Source organism: Caloenas nicobarica, chromosome 7, assembly GCF_036013445.1.
Source record: "Caloenas nicobarica isolate bCalNic1 chromosome 7, bCalNic1.hap1, whole genome shotgun sequence".
Taxonomy (NCBI): Eukaryota; Metazoa; Chordata; class Aves; order Columbiformes; family Columbidae; genus Caloenas; species Caloenas nicobarica.
Genome location: NC_088251.1, coordinates 29,712,830 through 29,735,743, shown reverse-complemented (window position 1 = coordinate 29,735,743; position 22,914 = coordinate 29,712,830). Strand labels below are relative to the sequence as shown.

The 22,914-nt window shown below is 40.1% G+C and overlaps 2 protein-coding genes across 12 annotated transcripts in view; both read left to right on the top strand.

Annotated features, from left to right (window-relative positions):
• Positions 1 to 5,443, top strand: part of LDB3 (LIM domain binding 3) — a 128,297-nt gene extending 122,854 nt beyond the window's left edge. For all 11 annotated transcript variants that reach the window (XM_065639102.1, XM_065639112.1, XM_065639110.1 and 8 more), the window contains one exon: positions 901 to 5,443. In XM_065639102.1, the coding sequence (XP_065495174.1) occupies positions 901 to 990 (90 nt within the window). In that variant the 3' untranslated portion in view covers positions 991 to 5,443. The remainder of the gene's footprint in view (positions 1 to 900) is intronic.
• Positions 5,444 to 15,193: 9,750 nt separating this feature from the next.
• The window catches only part of BMPR1A (bone morphogenetic protein receptor type 1A), an 83,527-nt gene continuing 75,806 nt past the window's right edge, over positions 15,194 to 22,914 (top strand). Inside the window, exon 1 of the mRNA XM_065638592.1 lies at positions 15,194 to 15,500. The gene's annotated coding sequence lies outside the window, so the exon portion shown is untranslated. The remainder of the gene's footprint in view (positions 15,501 to 22,914) is intronic.

The window sequence follows — 22,914 nt, the reverse complement described above, 5'->3', positions numbered from 1 at the left end:
TGACTTTTAATATGCTATCCTCATATCCTTTCATATCATTTTCCTTCCACTTGCAGTAGCACATCACTGATGTTATTACTCACTGGTCTTAAGCCTGCCATAAGGATTAGGGACAACATTTATTCCTAGATTCTGATGTGTTGACTGAAGTGGTTCTAGTCAACTCTGACCTTGCAAGTGGTGTTGCACTCCCTTTTGGAGATATCTGTACAGTTCCAGTTGACTTTAAGCTGATCTAAACCTGGACTGCCCTGCCTCGCCATGCATTCTTGCATGCTTTGTTATGTCAACTCTGGCACTTATGCAGCCAGACAGAGAACTCTATGGGTTGAAGAATAACCTGGTAAGAATAAGTTTTCAATGATACTGGGTGTCTGAATGACCCACTTCTTGATCATATAAGCACCCGTACCAAGACAAAGTAATAATAGGAATGAGTATCTAATGGTACTGTGGAAAGATGGTACCCCTGGGACCATGGCACCTAACCAGAGCTTTTGTAAAATCATGTGTTAAAGGATCAGAATCCGGATTTTAAAGTCTGAGCTACGAGCATGCACTCGAGTGTGCCACTATTCTTTGGTCTCCACAAGCACTGCTGGGACATGCCAAAGCTGCCTAGGGGATTGTGTACCCGGACTTCATTTTAATGGAAACTAATGAATTTAGTGGGTAGTGGTGGCAAGAGGGCACAGAGAGGAAAGCTGATGCAAACGAGAGCCTAACCTCTACACGGAGTAGGAAAACTACCAAGGCATGCACTTTGATCCAGGAAGTCAGATGGATTTCTGCCAAAGAAATGTGTGGGCAGAAGAGAAATACAGCTCAAAGTGATAATCACTTTTGATAATCACTTTTTTTTTTTTAATGATCCCTGATTGTATTCGTTATTAATTCTAGGTATGCCATGTGAATTTGGAAGGTCAGCCATTCTACTCCAAGAAGGATAAGCCACTGTGCAAGAAGCATGCCCATGCCATCAATATTTAAAAGAAGAGCTGGTATCAGTGACGCAGGGGAAAAACAGATGACTAACTGGGCAATTATAAAGTTGATAACCATAGCTAGCATTTCTCTTGGTAAAAGCTAGGAAGTTGGATATTTCTGAAGTTTAACCTCTTTTGTAAAAGCAGAACATGCTTTTGTAAGGTTTGTACAAAAACCTACTGAATGAATAGTCAAAACAAATGACAAATTATTAGAGCAACAGTTGGGGGAAATATTGAAATAACTAAAAACTGTAATATAAAAAGTAATGCTCGAATACAGTTTCAAATGAACTACCCACAGCAGGTTTACTGCTTAGACCACACACTAGTGTTTAAGAACAACTGGAAAAGTCCTTTTGTAATAAGTAATTTTCTTTCATAACAAGAATGAGTAAGTGCCACATGTGGAATAATCTGTAGAACCAAAGGCCATAGTTTTCAAAGGGAAATAAATAGATTAGGGTTTCCTCTATGAAAAGTCAGTGCTATTCCATTATGTTGTGGTGCTACCTCATAGCATCAAATATTTTAGATTCTTTCCAAATTAGAAGTCTGCCTTGAATCCATGTGTAGCTGGGAAGCCTAGGAGACAATCCATAACTTACTTTGAAAATAAAGTAGAAACAGAATAATGCCTTCCATTACCCAGTAAGACTGAGAGAAGCACATCGGGTCAACCTTGCTAGTGCACTTGGCTTATACATGCGCACTAGATTAGTTCACTTTCAAATCATAATGGAAAAGGACAACTGGTTTTCTCCAGATTGCTCTTACATTGAATGGAATAGAGCTGGCTGGAAAGGCCAGCTTTTAATTTGAAAACAGTTTTTCTTTCCTCTTGTGGAAAAAGATACTCAAAGTTGCTTTGGTTTCTATGATAATTCCAATTGACATCATTGGGAGGTAGGAATCTACATTTGAACCTTCACATTGGTGAACACACAAGACACACATCCATCTAGCCCAGCGAGGAAGTAGGAGATAGCTTGCAAAAGTTCCCTACTCTTTCCCACATAGTTAGGAAAAGGGTATCTTTTTTTTTTCCTATAGTAAATTAACATTGATTAAAAATTTGTAAGGCAGCATAACATGACCGGCACATACTCTTTATAAATTTTGTTAGTTTAAATGCAACACATCCTGAATTGTAGTAGTATTTGCCATTATAGAACAGTAGATAAGCTCTGACAATTAGGATAACCATACAGTCATCTTTTCTAATATTTTAAGAACAACTTTCACATTGTTCAAACAGTTATTTATAAAACTTAGTCTGATCACTATTCGAATTTTATTAACTTGTTTAGGTGAGAATTATGATGTGTGTGTTGACAGCTTGCAGTACTGACAATTTTGAATTAGAATTTCTAAGGCTGAGGATATATTCTGTGGGCCACCTTCTGGTGCCATCTGTACCCTCTATTTTACCTTGTGTTTTGAGTAACAACAAATTACATAGCACTGTCTGCCTTTCCCCCCATATGGGTAATGCCCATTTTAAGAAAATTAGTTTGTCTTTTTAGGGATGAAAAACTATCTAAAGTTTGAGGGAGGAATAAAAGAAATTTGAAGTTCTAATATGAGAATTAAGTTAGCTGCAGACAGTCCTCATCTTGGACAAAAATAACAACCTGAACTGCCCGTGGCAGTTTAAACATATGACCTGCATTTGTTCAGTAGGTATCTAAATTCTCACAGATCTTAGCAGTGATCTGATTTGAGTGCTACAGGGTCAGATTTTTTATGCATGAATTATTCTAAAACACTAGTACATTATATGTAGAGCCTTTTTTTTTCTATAGCAAACAAATTTTCTGGTTTTAGTCAGTGTTGGACTGGTGTGAATATGGTTCCATTGATCATAAAATCCAAAGGTCCGGCTCATAATATTCTTTAGAGGAATAAATGGTAATCATGGAAGTTAAATATTTTTTTCACTTACCTTACTTCATTAAATACCTTTTCATAACAGTGAGATAATTCTAGATTTCCTTTCAATTTTTGAATGTCATTCAACAAAATGGTGTTTATTATTCTCTGTTATTTAGGAGAATTTATATCAGCATATTATACACTAAGACTGCATTGAAGATATTCTTATGGCAGATTTCTATGTGACCCACTGACTGGGACTAGTCTCGTACTGTCAACATCAAAACAAGGAGTCAGACTCCTTGGGAGGACACAAGATGTTAGGGCTTGTGATGTCTCAGAAGAATTTAATGAGGTCTTTCACCTCTAATATGCATGTGTGTATATGTCTCACTCTCCACCTTCCCCCTCAATGTCCCTCAAAGCTCCCTCTTCACTGGCAGTGTGAAGGATAAAGCATTTCAGGAGATGGCCAGAGATGGAGGGCTGCAGCTTTGGCAGGGATACAGTCTGTGGGGACATGGTGGTAGGCTGCATGGCTGGGGCTGTCTCTTCTTCATGTTCAGAGGGGAGCCCAAGTTGCCAGCTGAAGTGGCCCAGGTCAGTCTGCAAGTTGCAGGGGTGGGCAGGGGTATGAGAGACCAGGGTCTCTGTGTGGGCAGGGGAAGGGAGGCTTGGGTCAGAGAAGGGGGGAGCACCTGCGGCAACGTCTCTGGTTGCATGTGAAAAGATGAGGCATTGAGGACACGGGAGGCCATTAGTGAAGCTGGTGTTGGAGGAGGGAGAATAGCTAGGTAAGGCTAGTTTCACCAAACTGACACGTTAGTTGGGGTGGGGTGGAGGGGGGAAGGGGGAAATAGCCAACGTGACTCACTACAATCAGGGAAAGGGCTTGAGGCAAGAAATGAGGGTACACATAGCTCATGATAGTCCAGAGAGCTAGTATGAACACGTATAGAAGGGATGAGCAAGGGGGATACAGGATCCAGTCTAGTAAATGTGTGGTCAGTGCCGCAGAAAGGTCAATGCAAAAGCTGAGCCCCTTGCGGAGTGACAACAGTGAAAATGCAGCAGCACAGACTTCAGTGGGAGCTGTACTAGCTTGAGAGACTCCTGAAAACTTCCTTTTCAGTGGGAGCCATACTAACTTGAGAGACTCCTGAAAATTTCCTTGGGCAGATAAGCTGCACTGTAACATGTGCCCTGACTCCAGCTGGTGTCTGAGCAAGTGAGATTGAAGCTAGTTTACATATCACTATATGAAGTACAGTGATATCTCTGAATGAAAAACAGAGGTACCCTGAGGATTATCATGTAATAAATTTCCTGTTTTGACTTGTGCTGCTTCATAATGTGGTCCAAAAATAGGGAATCCACTTACCCGCCCTTGATATCTATATTAAGATATAATTTTTGCACATATCTGAACCAGAAATTTGTGAATAATAATGTAGTATTTTAACTTTGACAGGGGTAGAATACCATATAACTACTGATACTCTTCTGCCATATGTCACTTTTGTGATATGGAGGGGGGAAAGATGCAACTATCACTGAACATAAACGCTGTACAAAAATATGCAAGATGAATAATGTGTATTTCTTTATGTTTTATGTCTTGTTATAGATGCCTGGGACAAGTCCTAAGTTCCTCTAAATATTTCTTTTCATTCTAATTAACGTGGAGTTTTAAATGATAGAGCAAAGATACTGTACCTCTGAATGATCAAATAAGAAGTCCAGTCTTTTATCTAATTAAAAAGTGTTCAGTAACTTTTCAGTCAAAGGCTTCAAAAATGATCTTGATGCTTTTTCTCTTTTTCTGTTCTTTTTGCAGAGGAGGGTAAATTAAATGTTTCCAAAGATGACTTTTATTATCCAGAATAGAAAACAAAACAAAAACACTCTTATGACTTCTTTTTTTAGAAGTTTTTACTATATTGCATTTACACATTACACATTTCGAAAATAAGTTCAAAACAAGGAAAAATGTTTTACTTTGTTCCTTCAGTGGTCAGTACTTTGGGTGAAATGTTTTGTTAAAGATTATTTGTATTTATGTTTAACAATGTGAAAGTCCACAGCACTGAACACACTCTAGTGTCTAATGCTGGGCACACTAATGTTTATTTGCAATACTTGTCTCCCGGTAGCAGATATTAATTTGTTTAGTATTTATAAATGTCAGATTTTGAAACTGAGTGATTTCTTGCCTGCAGTGATCATATTAGAAGTCCAGGGTTTATAATATATTGATATGTTGACTTGATGCCACAAGTGCCCTTGCTTTTAGATATATATTTTTTCCTAAGTTCCTAGTTATTTCAGAAACAGAATGTAGTGTGGTTTATGAGGTGTGAGTAACTACCTTGCATGGATTATCTGTGCCAACATGAATAAAACAGTCTAGTAATAAAAGCAATGTGCAAATACAGTTAAAGCTTTATGATTTGGGTGTATTTATTAATATGCCATGTGAACAGCTGACAGCTTTCAGCCATGTAATCCTGAAAAGAAAGCATACACAAGCTTGTACTCTCTACTTCAGTCCTGAAAATAAAAATTAAAAGCATTGGTTTCAACTTTATTGTATATCAATCTTGAATGTTTTATTAACCATATAATGCTGTTTTACAGAAATGTTAGTATGCTTAAAAGATATGTGTACATGTTCATGTTGTAACTTAGCAAGACTTGTATAGTCACAGACCTTATTATGTCAACAAATACTGTTTATAGTAACTTTATAAGGAATGGGCAAATTCTGTCTTAGGTTACATTGATGTATCTGAGAACAAAGTTTGATTGCATAAGTTCAGGTGGGTATTCTTCCATTTCTTAGCAGAAGTGATTTTAAATAATATACAAAATGTTTGAAATGTCCTCATTGAGCTCTTGTGCAAAGAAATACCTCTAAATGAAAGGATATCTTCATGTAACAATGTGGTTTATAAAAACAGCCATTTTGTGCATTCCTAATCCCCACCCCTCAGGAATGCAGGATTTTTAAAGATACAACTAATTATATTAAACCTAATTAAGAAGTTAGATGATAAATGGACAGACTTGGCTTTAGATGGTATTACAAAGTACAACATCAGGAATCACAGCTTTGTGCACTTTGATTTTATTTTACAGCCCTAATTTCTGTTTACAAGTGCAGAAGGAAAAACATAATTCAAAAGACTGAACAGAACATATGCAATTTTCTATCAGTTCAAATTTGCTGGTTTTCAGATTGTCTGTTCTGACCATTAACCTTTGCACAAGACAGTAGTTCCTAAACTGTGCACTGTGATCCCTGGAGAGTTCAGCTGTTGGAAATGGACGCAACAGAGGCACAAGCATAGCGCTGCGCCAGCTACTAGGGTGCAAAAAGTGAATGGAGCAAAGTTCATTAGAAAAGGATGTGGTGCAAAATAGCTTGACAAGTGTTGTGTTAAGGGATTCTTAAGAGAAGAAAGATCATTATTTGCTCTGAAGGAAATAGTGATTTCAAAACTATAGGCTTTGGCATTGTTTCCCCTCTCCCCCCCATCATGAATCTTAAATTTGGCCAGTTTCTGTTGATTTAGAAAGGAAGGAATGTGTGAATAAGATTGCTGAAACCATTATTGAATACACAATGAAATGCTTTGTTCTCCCAGCCAAATAGGAGTTATGGATGAGATTCAGATTATATTCAGGCATAAATTCTGTGCTGCATGCCTATAAAACTTGCCCTTAGATAGCTGTTAAAAATACAGTCCCTCCTCCTAGTAGGAAGATTACATCAAAAGAAAACAGTAACAAATGTGCGTTGTACTAATAAGGACTGTCAGACTGAGTCATAAGGCTTTTCTGTGTAATAAGGACAAGGAGAATTTTTTTTTTTTTTTTCAAACGAAGCTAAACTTTTGAACAAAACATTTTTCCTTTAAAAGTTGCCAGATTTTAACTGCTAGGGAATATGAAATCAGTATGCATGAAGTATCATTAATAAATCTGCCTCCACTACAAAAGTATTTTCTAATCTTACTACTTTAGAAGTCAGATTATTTTCATTAATGACAAAGATGTTACAGAAATTCTTCTGCTTCCACTGAGTTTTACTATGTGTAGTGTTACTGATAAAAAGAGTTAAAGCTTTCTGAAACTAAATTAACAATTTATTTTTCTTTTAATTAGAAGATATAGATAAAAACACAGCTTTGAATTGAATAAAGGTGATAGTCCTTCCAGTGCTTGTGGAATGAATACTGCTTGCTACAAGAAAGCTAGGAAACTTGTGGTTCTTCCAGAATGTTTTATTCTTATGCTGCATTAAAGAGGATGTTTTGGATTTTTAGGAAGCTTAGTAAATATCTGTAGCCATACTGAGGATCTTGTTTCAGAACAAAAGAATGATTTACAGGATTTTAATTATTTTAAGATCTAATAATATGTAGACCGGAAAATAATGTTGGGATCAAGGTTTAGTTTAATTTAAAGAGATATTAATATTGATGAATGTAAGCATTCCTATATGCATGTGTGGAACATGTATGTGGATTAAAAAACTCAGAACTGAGGCTCTGATTTCCTTTAAGTGAATATGTTTCATACCTGCACCATTTGAGCCCAAATTGTTGTCATATAGTCCATTTACTATTCATAGCATAATAATAATGCATTAAACTGAGTGCACCTAGAGACCTAGTTTTTGTCAGTTGGGTATTTGTGCTTTATGAAGTAACATCTCTAGACTTCTGATAGCATAGGTGATGTAGGAGCATAAAGAAGGGTACACTTCCCAAAACCTGACATAATATAAAAAATACGAATTCAGGAATAAAAATTTTATTTGTTCATTATAAATAAAGACCAAAGATATCTTTCCACAACCAAATGTTCTTCTGCATTACCCAATGTCACTAGTAGGCCTGCATGTTCCCTGGCCCATTTTCTTCTTCTTCCTGGAAAATTTTCCCTGTACTGATTTTGAGGGCATCATAAATTTCCCTATGATTTCTGCACATGTGAAAGTCTGACCAGAGTTAGTGTTACACATGCTTGTAAACTGTGCAACAATGTGGGGTAAAAAGTAACATAATGGACTGTGCTGCTAGTATGTGTTCAGTCAGCCTACTGCGTCCGGGAAATACCAGATTTACTCAGATTTATTGTGGGTACACAATATATGTGACACTAATGGGAGTTTTGTGCTTTACTGCGTGTATGCTGCACAGCATCCATACTACACTGTACATACTTCTGGCCAAAAAATCCTTGCAAGAAATGTGATTGTGCAGCCAGAGAGATTCAGGCTCTAGCTATCACATCAAATTTAGCCTACCTGAAATTAAACTGTGCTGTTATGAAATAATGACAGAGCATAAGTATCTTTTGAGACTGTATTGCAGTGCCAGCTGCTGCAGCAGCAGGAGAATAGGGCTGTATTATATGCAGATGATGATTTTCTGCCATCTGTATTATGTCAACCAGTTTCTGGAATGGGAGATTTTCTGAGTTGCCATTCTTCTGTTACTTTGTTGTGACACCAACTAGACTGAATTCAAACTTGGAAAGATTTCAGTTCATTTGGCAAAATGTATTTGTGCTCACATTGAAGGACCCCACGTTTCCCCCATGTCACTCAGCTTTGTGTTACACATCTTACAGTGGGCTGGAAACAGTCTGGTCGTGTTAATTACACCTTTGCACACAACCACAGACTTTTAGGTTAGGAGGAACATCCTGCAAGATAAAATTCTTAGTAGCAAATACATAACACATTATCCATCTTCTATAGACTTACGTGGCTGGTGGTTGTTGGAGACTTCAGTGATTTCCTAAGCAGTCACAGAAGGTGCTCTCTGTTCAGAAGTTCTCTAAAAAGAAAGAAACAGTGTTATCAAAAAGTAGCTATTAAAGTCTATGAGAAATGTGTATCTTTAGGGTCTAGATTTGCACTATTTAGTAGAACATCAAACAGTTTTTGCTCCTATGCAATTCTCACAAAAAAAATTTTAAAAATGCATAACAGAGAAATGCTGGTCTGTTACTCTTACTACTCCTTCCTAACTCCAGGTAAGAATCCTCGTCCCCCTCTAGCTTAAGGAAATTCACTGGCGTGGAAAAGTATAAATTACATCTCTGTGTGCCAGCTTCAGAGAACCTGTCTATGAATGCTTATGCTGATTTTCTCATTCCTTTAAAGGACAGTGACAAAGTTTTCTGCTTTCACTGATCTCATAATATATATAAAAAATAGAATAGTCTTTAAGTCAGAGGATAGTTAAGTAAACATTTATTTTAGACAGCCATTATTAAGTGCAACTATTTTAAAGTGATCAATTGCTATCAAAGAGGGTACATGTGAAAGCAGTAAAGTGCAGTAAAAATGTAGGAGAGTGAAAGTGCAAGGAAAATGTAGCTTTTAGCATAACGGTTAATCACCCAATCTACCCTTCCTTTATTCATTGCAGGATAATTCATTGTAACTGAATTAATGGTGAAACATTCAGTAATAGGCCTTCGTAAGGAAACAGGAGCAGTGTATCAGGATATCCTTTTTCCGCCCCAGAGTACCAATACTTTCAATTTTATATACAACGGAAGTAATTAACTGTAACACAAAGAAGCACAGCTGTGTTTCCTGATGGTCACACATGCAATAGCTACTATTGTTTAGCATTTAGAGTATGTACAGTGAAAACCATTCAACTGCTTTGAACATTTTATTTTTGGGGGATTTAATTTCCATTAGTAGCTTTTGAATTTATAGTGGAATTTTAATATGCTGTTATCTTAGATCCAATCCTGCATCCGTAATCAGGTATTTTTTTTGCTGATGCCAGTGGGAGTTTAAACTGCGTTAGGTATACCTGCCAAATCCAGAGACTTGCAGATACAGGCCAATTTCTTATTGGAAGCAAAGGAAGTTATAGACTATTTGTCAGGATTTGCCTTTAGTTGTACATGTTTCTTTAACTTGTTCAAGTTGCAGTTCCAGTACATATCAAGTGTCTTACAGACTAAAGGAGAAAAGCTTTATTGCTATGCTTTTAACTTCATTACCTCTTTTCAGACAAATGACTGCTGTGACTGAAATATGACCATATAATTTTTCTTATTATTAATTTAGTAGACCTATATTATTTTGTTTGTGCTAGAATACGAAAAAAAGAGGAGAATGAGAGTGTTTTGCTCTATTTGTTCTTATTTAACAGCAACACACTCATGGTTAAAGAAATGTTTAGACTGAGAAAAAAATTAAGGATTTGATTAATTCAAATTATTTGCTTCACTTGTTTTGCATAGGATTCAGATCTATTTCATTCTAACAAGCTCGGAAGAACATTGCATTTTCAGCCTCACAAATGTCCATCTTTGTAAATCTTTACACTAACCACTATAGCTGCCAGAAACACATTCAGTTGAATCCAAGCCTCTTGAGGACAAAGCTGGCATACACACCAAGACAGAAATTTTCTGTATTGAAAAGAATTCTCCTTGTTTAATAGCATGTTTAAAAAACTTTTCTTCTTTCAGCATTAGTTCAGTTTCTGTTGCTGAAAAGGATCCTTATCAAGAAGTGAATTTTGTGTTACAAAGGCTTGAGGGCATGAAGCCTCAGCATCAGTAGAACTGTTAATACAATGTGGTTTTGGATCTAAGAATTGTTCAAACTTATAAAAGAAACTAACAAATACCTCTTCTAAAAGGTGGAGGAACACTAATATACCTTAAAATAGATATACTCAGAGAGAAGCTAATAATTAAAATTTCCTTGTAGATCGTTCGGCACTGAAGACTGATAGTTAATACAGAATATCATTTTTAAAATCAGCACTAGAGTCTAACTCTAAATACTTAAACTTCTCAGAGCAAATGAAGACTTTAAGGATTTTATTTGCATACATCTAGGGGAAAACATATTACTAATTCTCCAAACAAACTGATGTGAGTGAAGCACCCCTGTGAAGCCTCTGCTGAGCCTACAAATATTTTCTTTTTCTGTGTAAGACTTTTAATGTTCTTACTACTCAACTTTAGTTTTAAGAAAAAGAAAATAATTTGAAATGTTTCTTTGTATTTATAAGGAGAGATGTCTCAGGGTCTGTTATGGCCTGGAGAAAAGACTGCAAGATGGTTTTGGTACCTGGTAATCCATAAAAACAGAAACATACAGCTCAACTAGGCATAGGAAGAAGAAACACAAAAAGTAACAGGAAATTTGGTTCTCAACTGGCAAAATGTCTCCTAGAGCACTTGCAACTTCAGGCAGCCCTTTGCAAGACACAGTTGAGTTCCCCACTACACAGCTCAGGAAGGAATCGGTTCACACCCTGCAGCAGCTGCCTAAGGCACATGGCAGGTATAGCCATTATGTCCTCCTTCCTCCCTGCCCACCTGCACAAGGCTGAAGAATCCAGTCTGCAGAAGCCCAGAAGTAACCCCCAAATACACTAAGCTGTGGGAACAGTTCCTATTTTCTTCTGCCTGTGCTCTGCACATTGAACTGTTACTCTTTGGAGTATCCCCACAGTGCTCTCCAGTGCTGCACTGTGCTCAATTCCACATCACACTTGTTGGACTGAAGGCTGGCCATGGCTTGCAGTGCTGATGAATACTTTTGCCTTTTTACTGTCAGTGCTTCACTCACAGAAATCTTTAAAAAACACTGTTCTTCACAGAATTTATTCTGTATTATTGTATTAATTGTGCTTACATTTAAAACAAAATCTATGACCTACATAAGTAACAGACAGCTGAATAAATTCATAATCAGAAGAACGCACATTCAAGTAAAATAATGCTGAAAGACAAAGCCAAATTTACATCATTTTAAGTGAAAAATGTGTGTCCCTGGCCTGCAGGGTAATACTCTTTTAATATGTAACATGAAATATTTATTTTGGTAACAGTAACAGAGAAGTACTCATCTAATTGCAAACAGTTTTCAAAACCAGATTTGGACCACAGATTTAAGACATGAATTCCAGAGACTGAGGGGAAGAAGGATCTACAAAGATAAACTCTTATCACATGGAAGACCTTCTCCCTGTACACACCTCTTCGTTCAACAAGGTCTTTTGATATTTAAGATTTGCAGTTCCTAAGTGGTTCCAAGAACTAATAAGAAATTCCTGGAGAGGAAATGACAAAGCAAGGAACTGATTTGATTTTTTTTTTAACTACGGCTCTCTTCACTGTGACAGTCAGTCTTCAACTGCTTCTTCTATATTTCATGTTAGACTTCCATATCCCATCCTGGTGAAATGTCAAATGAACATATGTTTATTTTTATATTTTCAGACTACAGTGTCTTTGAGTGTTGCTCAATTAACAAAATAAATACTTCATGTTACCAAAACCTGATGTGTCTGAGTTTTTGGAGGTTCCTAAAATCTTTACCAGGTGAGATATCTGTTACTGATAACTAGCTCATTGGAACCCTGTACCTTTCTGAGTGCCTATCACCGAAATTTTTCATCTTCTGGTTTAAATAGGTATCTCTAAGTAGCCTGCAAGGTAAGCAAAGCAAAACAAATTAGGTTTGATTCTTCATGGTTTATTTAGCAATAATCTTAGGTTAAATTTCCAGTAACTTTCATTTGGGGAAATACATTTGGGTTCTTCAGGTGACACATAAAGAAAACTCTTCCATCACCAGGTCAAACATCTCACATGTCAGGACTGGCCAACAATCCCCTTCTCACACAGACCACTGTATGATAATAAATAAGGAATTTTAGTCTACTCACATTGTTTTCATATTTTTGTTGTAAATCTCTATGTTTCAAAAATGACAGTTTATACCTGCATTAAATTGGAAACATATTGTAAGTACTGCACTGTTTTGAAAGGCACAGGTACTTTCCATGTGGTGTTTCACCAGATATCCATCACAATCTAAATACTTTTTAAGGTTGTTGTGATTCATCATTTTAGATCAAGATTCAGTTCTGTCTCCTGCTGCCCTAATATTATTATTATGTAGTTTACTCCTACTGACTTTATTCTGTGATTAAGAGAAATATTTACACAGTGCTCATTTATGCAGAGAATAAGCATATTGGCCATAGCAACACAAACTTCATCCTCAGCAGCACTATTTCTTAGTGGCTTCTGTTAAATTCATGCATGCTGGATTTAAATCAATACCCAACATCTGAAGAGCACAGGACTGTATTGCCACAGAGACAATTACTTAAAGAGATGCTAGCTCTAACAGTTTTGGTTCTTGTTGGGAGCACACACACACACATGTTGCATTCTTCTTCCATATTGAGTGTCTATTCTGTTGCTATAATCTGATAGTAGACAGAGTTGAAGAACAGTAGACTCATATTTTCCTTTGAAATTATAAACATAAGCATACAAGTTCTGTATTGCTTGGCACGAAAGCTGTGATTTTGTCTTTCTTTTGGACACTGACAGATTTTTCTGGATGATGGTCATCGGAAAAAATGTTTTAAAAGTCTAGGAAGACAAGACCTGTATTTTTAAATGTCTATCACCGTAGTATCTGGCCACCTACACTTACTAGGTGTGCCTTTAACTGCCTATATTTTAAAGGAGTCTGTGAAGCCGATAGGTTTGAGATTACACTTCCTCTTTTTAATTTTTCCTATGTAGGATAGTATGCAAGCTGAGCATTTGCCAAAGTATCCATGGGTATAATGTGTGTGAACAATATTGCAGAGCCAGTGCTCTCATTGTACATGCAGAGCTGATAACTCTGGTGCACACATTTACAGGTCCTATCTGATACTACCACACAAAAATGGAGCTAGACAGTGGAGAAGTCAACAAAATAAGCAAGCCCATGTTTCCCACAATATATGTGTTTCCCACAATATAAGCACGTGTGGCTATTTGGCACTGATAAGCAACATTGCTTCCCAATTGGTTATTCTCTAGAAACAGTCTATCTGGGCAGGCATCTTGACACTGGCAATTGCTGGTGTGTCCTGAAAGCCTAAAGGGTGCTTTTGTCTGCAGCAAAGGGAAACCGAGAAGGTTTCTATGATACATATGATCTTCATTTCTCCCTATAGCTGGCTTTGTGTACAAACTTCTTGATGCAGAATAACCAAGTGACAGGACAAGTGAAAGGCAAGACCATATCAACAACACAACTGCCACCACTTTGTTGAGTGAAGGATTAAAACAAGCAGCCCAGGTGGGAACTGTGTGGTCTCCTTGTTATATGATGTACTGTCATTAAAGCTCCTCCTGCATTGCTGCTGGGAGACCTCACTTGAAGACAGACAGACAAATTATTACTTTTGTAATTTGTTGTAATGATGAGGAGCCTGGAAATGCAATGCAAATCATGGCCTTCAGCAACCTTATCGGTGAGCAATGCAGCTCATTGCAGAAGTTATAATGTATTCTAATCTAACTAACTGGGCTTGCTTATTTAGAGATACAGGAAATGGAAAAAAGCAAACAAACAATTCTGTCCTTTGCATTGGAACTCTCTCCCTCATACAGCACTGCAATGTTGGCCTTCGCAGAACTATTTTTCCACAAAGCTAAAAGGCCCACCCGAGGCCCTCATTTTTCCCTACGCTACTGCCACCATTGCCTGCGCATTGCCCACCGCAGCTCGCACACAGGCCCCCTTTAATTCACATCAAAGCTGCTACAGTAATCCTCCACCCCACGTACTCCGTGAATCCTGGCAGCTTGTCCATTTTCCGTGGCGCCAACTCCAACGGCATCTGGATGCAGCTTCCTGGCCCTGCAGCCATATCCAGCCTTAGCTGCTTCTCGCATCTCGATCTCTCTTCTTAGCCAGCAGTGCCTCCATGACACCTACTTGGCCACTCTTTGCCCTCACACCTCCCTGGCCTTTCCCAGAGGAGCTCCAGCACCCTCTTCACTGGGAAAGCCCTTTTGGGCGGGGCGCTAAGGTAACGCCTCAGTGCCAGGACTGGGGGCGGTGGGCGGGTGCCCGAGCAGGGCAGGGAGCCCAGCGACAAGCTCGCTCAGGCGGCAGCTGGCTGCGGCCTGCGCTCCCACCCGAAGAGGGACTACGGGGGAGGAAAAGCAGGCCCGGCTAGTTCCTCCCGGCCAACTTTTTCCCGGGGTGCCCCGCCAGCCCTCCCGCCCACGGCACGTGTTGATGGAAGGGCGAAGGAGGCGGTCGCCGCCGGGGCCCCGGGGCGCGGCCCCCGCCCGGCCGCTCTGAGGGGGGGACTTCGCTGCGCCAACGGCCCCGGAGCCAACGGCCGCCGCGCGCGGGGTGGGCGAGCGCGCGCCGCTGCACCCCTGAGGGGCCGCCGCGCGCCGCGGAGCTCCGCGCGAGGACGCCCACCGGCGGCCGCTGCCGCTGCGCGCGCGCTCCCGCCTCCCCTCAGCCCCCGCCGTGCGCGCGGCCGGAGCCGCCGGCTGCAGTGATTGGAATCCGGCTCCTTCCCGCCCCGCCCGCGCGCCGCAGGGACAGGCCGCGCCGCGCCAGGAGCGCCTGCCGGGACGGAGCCTGCGCCGAGCCCGGGCCGCGCCGTCCCGCCCTCGGCCTCCCCCGCCCGACACGCACCCGCCTTCGCCCCCGTCTCACCGGAGCCGTCGGGGCCCCGGGACCGGCCTGCGGAGCGCGGCGGGGAGCGGGCCCCCTCCCCCTTCGCCTTCCCTCCCGCCGCGGAGGATGAGGAGCCCCCACCGCCGGTGAGTGCGGGGCCGGGCCGGGCTGGGCTGCGCCGCGGAGGCCCCGGCCGGCCGTGCGTGCGGCTGAGGAGCGTCGGGGCGCCCCGGGCAGAGCCGCGCTGCGCCGCCGCACCCCTCCCTCGCCCGGCCGGGTGGGCGCGGGACGCTCCTCGGCGCTGGCTCTCCCCGCCGTCGGGCCTCCCTCCCGCGGCGCTGCCCGCCGGGGTCTGCCCCCCCTCCCGCCCCCGGGCTCGCTCTCCGCGGCCCGGCCCCGGGCAGCGCCGTCGAACGCGTACGCCCGCTGCGGCTTCGCCGTCTGGCGGCGGTTCTCTCGCCCCGGCCTTTCTCCTCCGGGTGCCGGGGAGCGCCCACCGCCCGCCCGCCGCGGCCCCCCGCGCCGCCCTGCCCCGCCGCGGCGCTGGGGGCGCTGCCCCGCCGCTCCTCGGCCCGACCCGGCGCCGCTGCTGGGGGTCGGGCCGCGGCCCGCGGGAGGCCGGCTGGCCGGCGCGCCGGCGCGGGGGCTCCTCGGGGCCGGCGGTCTGGTGCGTGGGCACGGGGGCCGCCGGCACGGCGCTGGCGGGGCCGGGCCGCCCGCCTCGCGTTCTCTCGCCGTGCGCTCCCTCCCCCCGCGTCTGCGCCCCTGGTGTTGTAATCCCGGGCTCGGTGCCGAGCAGCCCCAGCCGGAGCGGCTGTGGGAAGGGTGCGAGGAATAAGGTGCTTCGGCTTCCTTTTGTGCGAGCTTTAAACAAAGCTGCGCGCCGGCTTTCCCAGTCTGGTGTCGTTTAGCGGTGTGAAAGAAAAACTCTTGTCTGAAGAAACAATAAACCCAAATCATCGCACGTACCTTAGTGGTAAAAGATTGTACTGTTGAGTACCGATTAAGTACGATGTTTTCATAACTGATTACAAAATCTATTGAAGAGGGTTTAGAAATAGGAATGGCTTTTTACCACCCTCCGATTTTTTTTTTTCTGTAGAATTAAGAGTGGATTAAGCAGCAGGAAACGGTAGTAAGTTGTGGTATTTCCATTCAGCAGTCGCCTGTCACTTTGTGTCGAAGGTTGTATGATGATTCTTCCCAGTGTAAACTGATTGTGGTTCTAATTTACATTTTTTGTTCTCTGTGGACAGGTAATTAATTTTGAGCTCTTTTATCAAGTTAGTGTCCTAAGGACTGTTCAGGCCTATTATCTGTAGGAGTAGAGAAGCTTCTTTTGTAGACAAGGAAGACACTGCTCAGTTGTTAAAGTTGCCTGGTTTGTAGTAGAACCTAGTCTTGGAATAAAAAGTTACATGAGAGCAATTTATATTCGGATACTTGTATCAAGTCTGTAGCCAGAAATACCCCATGTTGTGGAATTTGTAGCAGTCTGGATAAGATTCTTGCTGGCAGTGTATTTGTCCTTTGTTCTTGTACTTTTGTTCTTTTTGTGACTTTTTCTTAGGTTATTCACCACATTTCATTTGTTGTGTGTGTGTATTTTTATATGTACTTAAATAGAGACAGGCAACTTGGCAGACTTTGAGCTCTACTCTGAAATTTTATGAAGGATCTTCTCACACAGCTGCAAGATTCAACTACTCTAGTCCTTAGTATGTCCCACTGGCTGCTGTGTTCCCAGGACAATGAATATATGTGGCTGGACTTGATTTTTTTTTTTTTTTTTTTTTAAATTTTGAAGTGATTTAGATTTCAAAGTGAGCTCTGGATGTTATCTGGTCCAACCTCTGTTCCAATTAGAGAAGAAAGCTGTTGGTAAATTGCAAGCTTGAAATAGCATATTACTTGGAATTCACTGATCAAATTACATGTTTGCTGAAACAGTATGTAGCCAGCACATAAGAGTTTCTTAAAGTCTATGTATGGGACCCAAATCCTAATGTTGTTGACACTGCTCTGCAAGATCCTTGTGGTAAGAATTGTGTGCTCTGTTATGAGAATTAAAAACACTGAATGTGGTAGAGTGTGTACATGGTATATAGGCTTTTTCTGGATGCCAACATTCAGGAATTGAGGATCTAAGGTGTAAGTGGTATAACCAAAGCAATGTACTTCATAGTAGCTGGTGTATTTATTGAACTACTTCAAGTCAGATCTAACAACATTTTGGTCATGTTTGGGATTGAATATGGTACTTGTTCAGATGTGCAGTAAACAACATCTGCCAACTTCTTTCAAAATGGACATGTGTTTGCCATAGATGAGCATTACTGTTGTATGAAATGTCATGGAGTATTGCATTGCAAAGAGAAAAGGATTTTGAAGAAGCGATAGATAGCTATGTCTACTTCCCAGTGTCCCGAAAGGCAAGCAATTGGATAAATTGATTTTTAAAAATTTATTTATCATCTTATCATCATTCCTAATTTTAAAACCAAGAAAAAAAAAGTAATGTTTTATTCGTTCTCCAAGAATCAGTCTACAGATTCTGTAGATATGCAATATTAAAAAAATGTAGGGAAGGACTTGCTAAATAGTCCCTAAAATAAATTTTTATAATGAGAAATCGGTGCCGGTTATATTAATAATTTAAAAGAAAAAAGTGTTTTGAAAATAGTGATATTAAATAACTCTGAATTAATGGAATTTCTCTTAAGTTATGTGTCAGTCAGTGCAACTAAGAACTCTGCAGATTTCCAAGGCATAGTGGGGCACAAATGTGTAGATAGGAGGATTTGAGTACATCCCCTTCACAGAAGGGATCAAAGAACAGATAGTGGTGCTTGCACTAATTCTGGTATAGCCAGGCTTTCTAAGAGAAACAAACTTGCCTTTTCCAATGCCCCTAAAAGCAAACCAACCAAAGAGAGAAACAAAACAAAGCAAAACAACAACAAAAACCACACACGCGCGCGCGCACACACACAAAAAAAAAAAAAAAAAAAAAGGAGAAAAAAACAGCAAAAAAACCCCCCAACAAAAACAACAAACCAAAACACAACAACAAAAAATACACACAAACCCCACAAACACCCTTTCTTTTCTTTTTTTGTTCATCCTTGTGGCTGGTAACTTTTATGATGAGGACAGTATCTCTTTCCAAGAGCAGGTAAAGATCTGACACATGGACCTGCAGTAACTTTTTTGGTAAATTGCTGAAGAGGGTCCATGGATGAAAGAGACCAGACATTATGTGGCAGGGAATGTGTTACAAATGTATATGTTTCTGCCTCGCTTATGTCAAGTGTCAGTGGAAGATCTGTCCTTTCTGTCTTGATATTTTGAAAGTGTGTGGTATTTCTTAGTTCCTCACTAAAAAGAGGGCATAATCTTCAGTGCCTGGGATTTTCATCACTTAACTTATGGTCATCTGTAAGTGACAGAAGCATCTCAGTAATTTAAAGGTATTTCTTGTCAGAGTTGTTTTATGTGGACACAGTTGGAGAACTTAGGGCCATGTTTCACTTGTTAATATTCCCAAAATGTAGGACGTGGGGGTGGGCACAGAGTGCACATGCTTGGTGGCCTGACAGCAAACTTTTCCCTTTGCTGCTGCTGATTTAGTGGTTCCACTTTTTCCTTTCTTGGACAAGATCTGCAGAACCCTCTGCAGTCGCCACACCACACTCATGCTGTCCCCGGTCATAATGATGTCTTCTGTACCTTCCACGATGGTTAGTGCTTTAAAGGAATAGCAAGGAATTTCTTTCTGCCTGGCTTTCTTGCAATCCCTTAAAAGTTGCTGTGAAGTCTCTTAGGGATTTGATACTCTCAGGCTTAAAGTAGTTTTACTTATTCTGAAAAATGTTTAAAACTGAAAACAAATGTAAAACCTAACCTGCTATATTGCATCCTTTAAAAATAATGTGGAGACTAGAATAGGTGATCCTTGATAATTAGGCAAAACGTTGAAATAGTCACCTCATTTGTCTTCATTGTACAGAAAGCATCACTTTAGAATTCTGAACAATCTTATTGAGAAGATATATGGAATAGCGATTTTTTTATGGGTTCAGTCCAGAAACATCTGTTCAGTACTTTGTACTCTGGGTGCATAATTCTCAAGAGGTTTAGTTTGATAAAAACAAATAGCAACAGCTCACCCACTGCTGACCAGGCAATCGACTAGGGGACAAGCCGCCAACTTGCCAGAATGGTCTTCATTGTGAATTGACTTCCAAGCACCTCACTGGGTGCATTTACAGAGCGTATTAGGTGTATTTTATGCCCACTCTACCCCAAAAGTAAAACAAAGCAATTATTCTACAACTGTTCAATGTATTTTTCAATTTATATTTTGAAATTCATGGTAGTAGGTTTATGACGCTGAAGTGGTTTGGGTCATCGTATGTTTTTTATATTGAGAAAACTGAGAGCTTCATTCATGTTGTGGTCGTGATAAGATGCATGAGTTTCTAGTTATGACCCCGTTGTTTCAGCTGTACAAAAATTGTATGAAAAATAAGGTCATTCTTGTTTCAGATTTATAACACAGATAGTTTTATTTCTTACCAGTTTCTGATAGGTGTCTTATAGTTGCCTTCCAGTTTTCTATAAATTCTGTGTGTTTAAGTTAGGTTTACTGTTTTATGATGTTCTGGTTAATAAAATTCAAAATAAGTATTCAAGTAGGCAAATAAGCTCTAGTTCGTGATTGTGATAATATTCATAGGTTGTGTATGCGTGATGAAAGGCGAAGCAACAGCAAAACCTTATTTAAGGTCCAGAGTGTTACCACCTCAGAATTTCTGCAGTGACATCTGTTGTTACAGTGAAAGTGGCTGGGTTGATGGAGCTCTTCCTGGGAGCTGTCAGCTGAGTCTGCCACCTGTACCAAAGTGTTCAGAGTAGCACCAAGGGTCTGAACTATATTTAAATATTTTTAAAGGGTTCTGATGGGACAAAATCTGTGAAGTAGTAGTTCATAGGGTGCGTACCTGCAGCATGTGATGCTTATTTTTTCCCAAAATAGAATTTCCCAAAATACAGAGGAAAATATTTTAGGTTTAAATGTAATTTTACTAGGTGATTGAGTTTTCCGTGCATTAAAAGGGGAAAAATCAGTATTACTAGCTCAGCTCTGCAGTAGTGTAGCTTGATATGCATCATATAGCAGCAGCAATGCTTTTCACAAAAATTTGAAATAACTCAAATTTTCTCAGTGTCTCCTCAGATAATTTACATGATGGCTTCAGTCAACTTTATTAGCATAAAATGTGGAAACAACTAGCAATTCTTTGTGTCTGTATTCCCTCGGTTCACCATCTTAAAGAGAAGACTGTCAATCTTGCTGTGTTTTGGCTGATAAAATACAAGCAGAGGTAGCAGGGATAAGTTGGAGAAATATCAAAGAAAGTCTCAGAAGATACTTACCAGGATGCAGACCAGGTTCATGGAAGCAATTTCCTTTTCACTGCTGCAGCTGTTGAAATGGTTTAAATTTGCTTTTCCTTAAGTCTCCCGTCTTTATAGTGTTAATTATTAACAACTTTTTCTTCATTTGAAAAAAAACCCCTAAAACCATTCATAGGCCTTCACACTTCCCTTGTGAGAGCCTGGACTGGAAATCAGTGGGCAGAGCCCGGATGACTTCTGGAAGACTGAAGTCGTCAGAGATTTCACTTCTGCAGACAATTAATATTCTGCTCATGAAAGATTTGTTGTGCAAGTGATATTAGGAATTACTAGTGATAATTCTTTAAAAGTCATAGCGTGGACTGAAGTTTAAGACAGACAGTATTGTATTAATATGACCTAGTCTTCTACTTTGGTTAGATGAACGGAATTTAACAATGCTAACTCTATTTTTTTTTTTTTTTTTTTTTTTACTACTTTTGCATTAATCAATTCTGTATGGAATTGATTCGACAACCATTGATACTGGTTTACGCTCATCTTAATATGTTTTGTAAAACTCTTTTGGTACATGATGAGTTAATTTTTTTAAGCTTGCAACTATAATCAATTTAATGTGACGAAAGAAAGAAAGAATCAAAACCTGGAACGCTGTCATACTCAGAAGTTAGGGCAGAGGGCTCTGGTGAAGTGTAGGAACATTTTCATATAGCTGACATTCTTCAGTTTCCTGCTCTTAAAATTTCATGGAAGGAATGCAGTTAGAGACTCGCCAATTTGGGTTAAACCAGAAACTGCGAAATATAACCCGACCCAGACAGGACAGTTTTTATTCAAACCCAAGCCTCTGTTGAACTGTCTGTTTTTGTTCTGCCCCTGGCCCTGCTTCATTCCCCCACCTCTCTTCAAATTCACAAGTTTTTAAATGTAGAGATGTTTCTAATTTAGAAAATTATTTTGGCATTATTAGCTAAAACAGAAAGGAGGGGACTAAACTGAGGGAGGTCAAAAACCAGATGGAAATAGAAAATCTGAAAACAACTAGTAAAAAAAAAAAAATCACCCTTGAAATAATGGAATCTAAATGCTGAAATTATACATCTGCTTGGCAGCTGTGCATTCCTCAGCCAGAGGTTCTGCTGCCGAAATGGCATTAGTCAACTTTTTCTCAAAGTTTCAAATGCTGTTCTATAATATTTACATCTCTCTGTAATGCTTTCAGTAACAGTCTTAGGAACCTGGGGTGGGTGGGAGAATAGAAGTGGAGGGAAAGCTGCTGAGCTGATGTAAGAATTTCCTTCTTCGTCCTTAAGCATCTGCAGCACATGGCTGTGCGCTCCAATGAAATTCTGTGATTTTCTTTCTTTCTGCTGACTTAATTTCAGAGGTGAGGTTGGTTATAGGAAAAATAACCAAGTAAAAAATATATGAAACGAGGGTGCACTAGTGAGAAAAGGATGTTGCAAATAAAGAAACCAGCCTTAAGTGTTTTGCTTCCAACAATGGCCAGCAGAATTGCTCCAGAGGAAAGTGCAAGACAGTCTGCAGCACACAACTGTGGAATTACACCGCTTTATGGAAGCTTCTTCCTACAGCCCCAAAACCAGGAGCTAGGTGAGACTGTAATGCACGTTAAATACGCTTAAGTATATATCCACAGCGTGTTTTTGTACAGCATCTTAAAATACTAAACCATTTTAGTTAGAAAAGGTCTCTCTAAGCTAATAAGCAAGTTACGAAAATGTGTAATTTTACATTTTCCTTCATGTTCTTTTTTTTCCTTTTTACTGTTTTGTTGGTGTTCATCAGAGTAACCTGTTGGTACTGAGATTTACATACATTAGAGCAGGTCTTTAGGCAGGAGCTGGTTTAAGTGCTGATGTAAATGGTGATTTATTTAGTGTAAGAGCCTGTGATTTTTACTCTGTAAAAAGATATCAACAAAGGTGACTCTTGCTTCAAAGAATTTTAGCCAAAATTTTAAAGTTCGAGGTTATGTAAGATAAATGTCGTGGTTTTCAGAAATGGCGAATATCGTTTTCAAAGTGTATCTGTTCTTAAATAAGTAATTAACAGGAAGATACTTTTTACTATGTGTACTTGGAACAACTGAGGGTAAAATAGTTCTCGTTCAGGTTA